At 38.7% G+C, this 3663-nt stretch overlaps 1 protein-coding gene across 1 annotated transcript; it reads right to left on the bottom strand.

The window, feature by feature from the left end:
• Positions 1–1623: 1623 nt before the first annotated feature.
• Positions 1624–2762, bottom strand: LOC124171859 (small ubiquitin-related modifier 4-like). Its single transcript, XM_046551219.1, has 5 exons — positions 2556–2762; positions 2425–2478; positions 2206–2283; positions 1882–1953; positions 1624–1809 (listed from the first exon to the last, which is right to left on the bottom strand). Exons 1-5 carry the CDS (start codon positions 2577–2579, stop codon positions 1723–1725), a joined length of 315 nt encoding a protein of 104 aa, XP_046407175.1. The 5' UTR covers positions 2580–2762; the 3' UTR covers positions 1624–1722.
• Positions 2763–3663: the final 901 nt, after the last annotated feature.

Here is a 3663-nt window from a genome sequence, read left to right as displayed (position 1 = left end):
AAATTTTTATTACTACCTGGATATCATTACTTGGGCACTTTCCCTCCCCATAAGGATCGCTAAGGGTCTTAACGCTACCAGACCAGCCCTCGTGGCAGGGGGTGCCTCCTGCACATGGAGTCTCTTCTGCCCTGGCTGGCAGGTAAAATCATGAACTCCCGTAGCCCAAGGGTTAAGAAGATGTAGTCTATCCTATGTCAGTAAATGTAAAACAAATAAAATCAGAGGTTTTAACTTTAACATATTGATGTGGACTTGACTGCTGAAAATAATCCTTGATTGAAGACTGTTGGCTTTAAACGATATTTGAGACTGTTAATGGTATGCCTTATCAGTGAGATATGGGCCACCACAAGCGATACCATGATTTAATATATCTATTGAATGGGCAGATTTGTCTAAGGAGAAGGAAAAATCTTTCAATTCTTCTTGGGTCACAGTGAAGTGAACTGAAGGAAGAAATGTGATAATAACAAAATGGTTGATCAAGGTAAAATGAAATGAGGATGGTAGAGTTAAGAAATGCAAGGCTAAAATAGTAGCCAAATATGTGTTGTTGACTTTCTGGAGATTAACATTCCCGTGGTTCGAATGAGGTCACTAAGAAAAATTCTAGCCTGGAAAATTGAGAATGAACGGAGTATTCAACACTTTTATGAGAATTCACAATACATTCAAAGCTCTATTAGAGATGAGGTGTTTGTGGAACAGCCAAATTGTTTTGAAGATCCAGTTATGTGTGCTAAGGACTAGTCTGAATTTTAAAGAAGAGCCTATATTGACTCCATCAATCAGGCATAGATTAGAATATATGTGCAGAGTAATTTGAAAGGTTAGGGGCTGACCCAATGCCTTAATGAACCTATACATATATAGTTCAGAAGGTCTGGTGGTAGCCATATATGTGGATGACTTAATAGCTGTGGGAAGTGCATGTAGACTAGAGACTTTCAAAGAGGAACTGTCAACATGCATGGGTATTAAATGCTTAGGACTAGCAACCTGTTCCACAGCCAGGTTGCCTCTGCAGCACTATTGATCATTGCCTAGTCACCTATAGTTGTGATGATGTTGCCTGTCATAGTGTTGCACCTGTCACTGGAGAGTACCATTGGAAAGACTGGTTATAAAGTAATCATTCACTAATGTTTTAACTTCCCCATTAGACACACACTTCATCACCAGTGCTCATCAAGTAAACTCTGTAGCCACTAAATGGAGAGGTGTGCCGGTCAAGCTACAGTGCTAGGACCAAGTCTAAAATGTGCATGCAGAGATTCTGCGGCGAACGCACCAAACCCCATCCCTGTAGCATTTAGAATGACTGAGAAAGACCCTGAAGTGTGGCTGAGTGGACTGACACGCTACAAACTTAATACACACACACACACGCACATATATACAGAAGTGCAGATCGTGGCAAGAGGTCAATGTTGGTCTTGTACGTGTGTTTGTTGATGGATGGCAACCAGAATAAGTAACGATCTACAATATGATACACCAGGTAAGCATGCGACCATTCTTCAGTTATGAGATGTTTGGCAAGTCATCACCACAAAAAAATACCGCACTGTCCATCACAGAAATTTATTTCTATTAATAAATATTATTTGCAACCAAAGGCCTATAAAGGGCAAGAAGAAAACAGTCAATGGGTACACCATCTCACTGCATCTTGTAATTATTCATATTATTTTGCCTATTGCCTCTAGTCCATGGGGGTCAGTCTTGTTTATCTTGCGATGGATTTTTGGTTGAAGATGCCCTTAAATCTTCCACATAGATGACATCATTTTCCGTCATATCGAGCTGAAAAAAAACAACTATGAGACATCGGACCAAACCATCTCATACTTCATGGTGAAAAATACTATGAAATACCTCACAAGGAGTTGTATCCTTATCTATTTCACGACCCCCAAGCTTGAATGACAGACATTGTAGAGGAATTCCCTGAAAAAGCACACAGTTTCATCATGTAAACCATTGAAACCATAATTTCATATATGCCGTTATAATGAAATCACTCATCTTTGGGTCAATTTTTTTAGAATTACATTCATCAGATGGAAGGGTAATCTAGAATCTGTGAGTGGAAAAACAATATGTTATGCTCATTTATCATGTGATGACAAGATTAAAAACATCACATAGAAATAGTTATTCCCCACAGTAACAATGGAAAACGTTTGCAGATATACTTACTACTGCTTGACTGTAGGATTTCATGATTTTGCGAAGTGGGAGTGTAATGCTTATCTTATAATTGATTTGGCGAAGCCCCTAAAAAGATAATAGAGAAATGCGACAATAAAGCTTGCCCCAGGTTTGAAAATTATGTATGGGCTACAGTAAAATATCAGAAAATGCCGGTAGTTGTTCCTAGCGTAAGCTCGGGAGAATGAAATAGCAAATTTAACTTACTTTGCCGATCGTAATAACTTTAATTTTTCCTGCGCCAGGCCCTTCGTCTGCTTCCTGAAAGTGAATACTGAATTATTGAAAATGAATAATAAATGGAAGTTAATTTTTTCACCGAAGTTATACTCTATTACCGCTCTGACAATTTTCTCGGCCATGATTTTACTATGGCGTGCAGATGCACTCGACAGCAGAAAGATCTATGGCTATCCTTGATCCAGAATTTGGCACGGAAAATCTATTACCCTCCCTGTATATTATTGGCAGGTGAAAAGAATAAACGCAGGCCACTTCACTTGATCAAAATTGCTATCAAACTGCCAACGGGTCACGGCATCAACTCTCCCGCCAAAACGTTCACTGGCGGGAAATGAACTTCTGCCGTCAGGGTATGAGCTGGCAGGAGATCGATGTGCCAAAATGATAACAAAAAAACAAGTTAAGAAGCGGTATGTAATGAAGACTATTTATTTCAATATTTCCAGTCTAAAAGCTATGGAGATAGAATCTACCAATGGAATTACGGGAAACACTCTCCCGCCAAAGCGTTCTCTCGGCGGGAGATAAACTCTGACGTCAAAGGATATCAGGGCGCCAAAACGACAACAAAAGAATAAGCATGGAAACGGTGCGTATTGAAGACTATTTATGTCATTATTTCCAGTCTAACAGCAATGAAGAAAGAGATTATTTAAATAATCATATTTAGAACACTCTCCACAAAAATATTATTGAAATATTTAGATTTTAAATTCGCCATGAATGTTTTCCGAAGTAAAACCTTAAGCACGGTTCACACAGGATTGAAAATAAGTCATCCTATCAATTCTTTTGCTTCTTCCACTATCTTCCGTAATCTCCCTGCATTTCATTTATCTGACCTTTGTAGATACCTATTCCATAAAAACTTTTTTGGTCTGCATTTCATCCCACCCGCAGACTGGTAATATAAATCAGAAGGACTCCGAAATTTGCAACAACTGAATTACCAACTGAAACGATTGGTAATTCAGTGGCTAAACTGACGGAAAAGCTTCTCTTAGCGTTCGGATGGGAAGTTCAGAATATGGCCTCACATAAAAAAATACCGGAAAAGTCCCGTGAAATTATTTCCAATTCCTCAGTTTCACTATTGAAATATCTTAAGATAACTTCAGAGGGCAATGAAGGATTTTCGAGCGAAGAGAATTCAATTTTATATGAAAAAGGACTCAGAAAGAGGAACCACACAATACAAATGCA

Source organism: Ischnura elegans, chromosome X, assembly GCF_921293095.1.
Source record: "Ischnura elegans chromosome X, ioIscEleg1.1, whole genome shotgun sequence".
Taxonomy (NCBI): Eukaryota; Metazoa; Arthropoda; class Insecta; order Odonata; family Coenagrionidae; genus Ischnura; species Ischnura elegans.
This window is presented reverse-complemented; position numbering and strand designations above follow the sequence as displayed.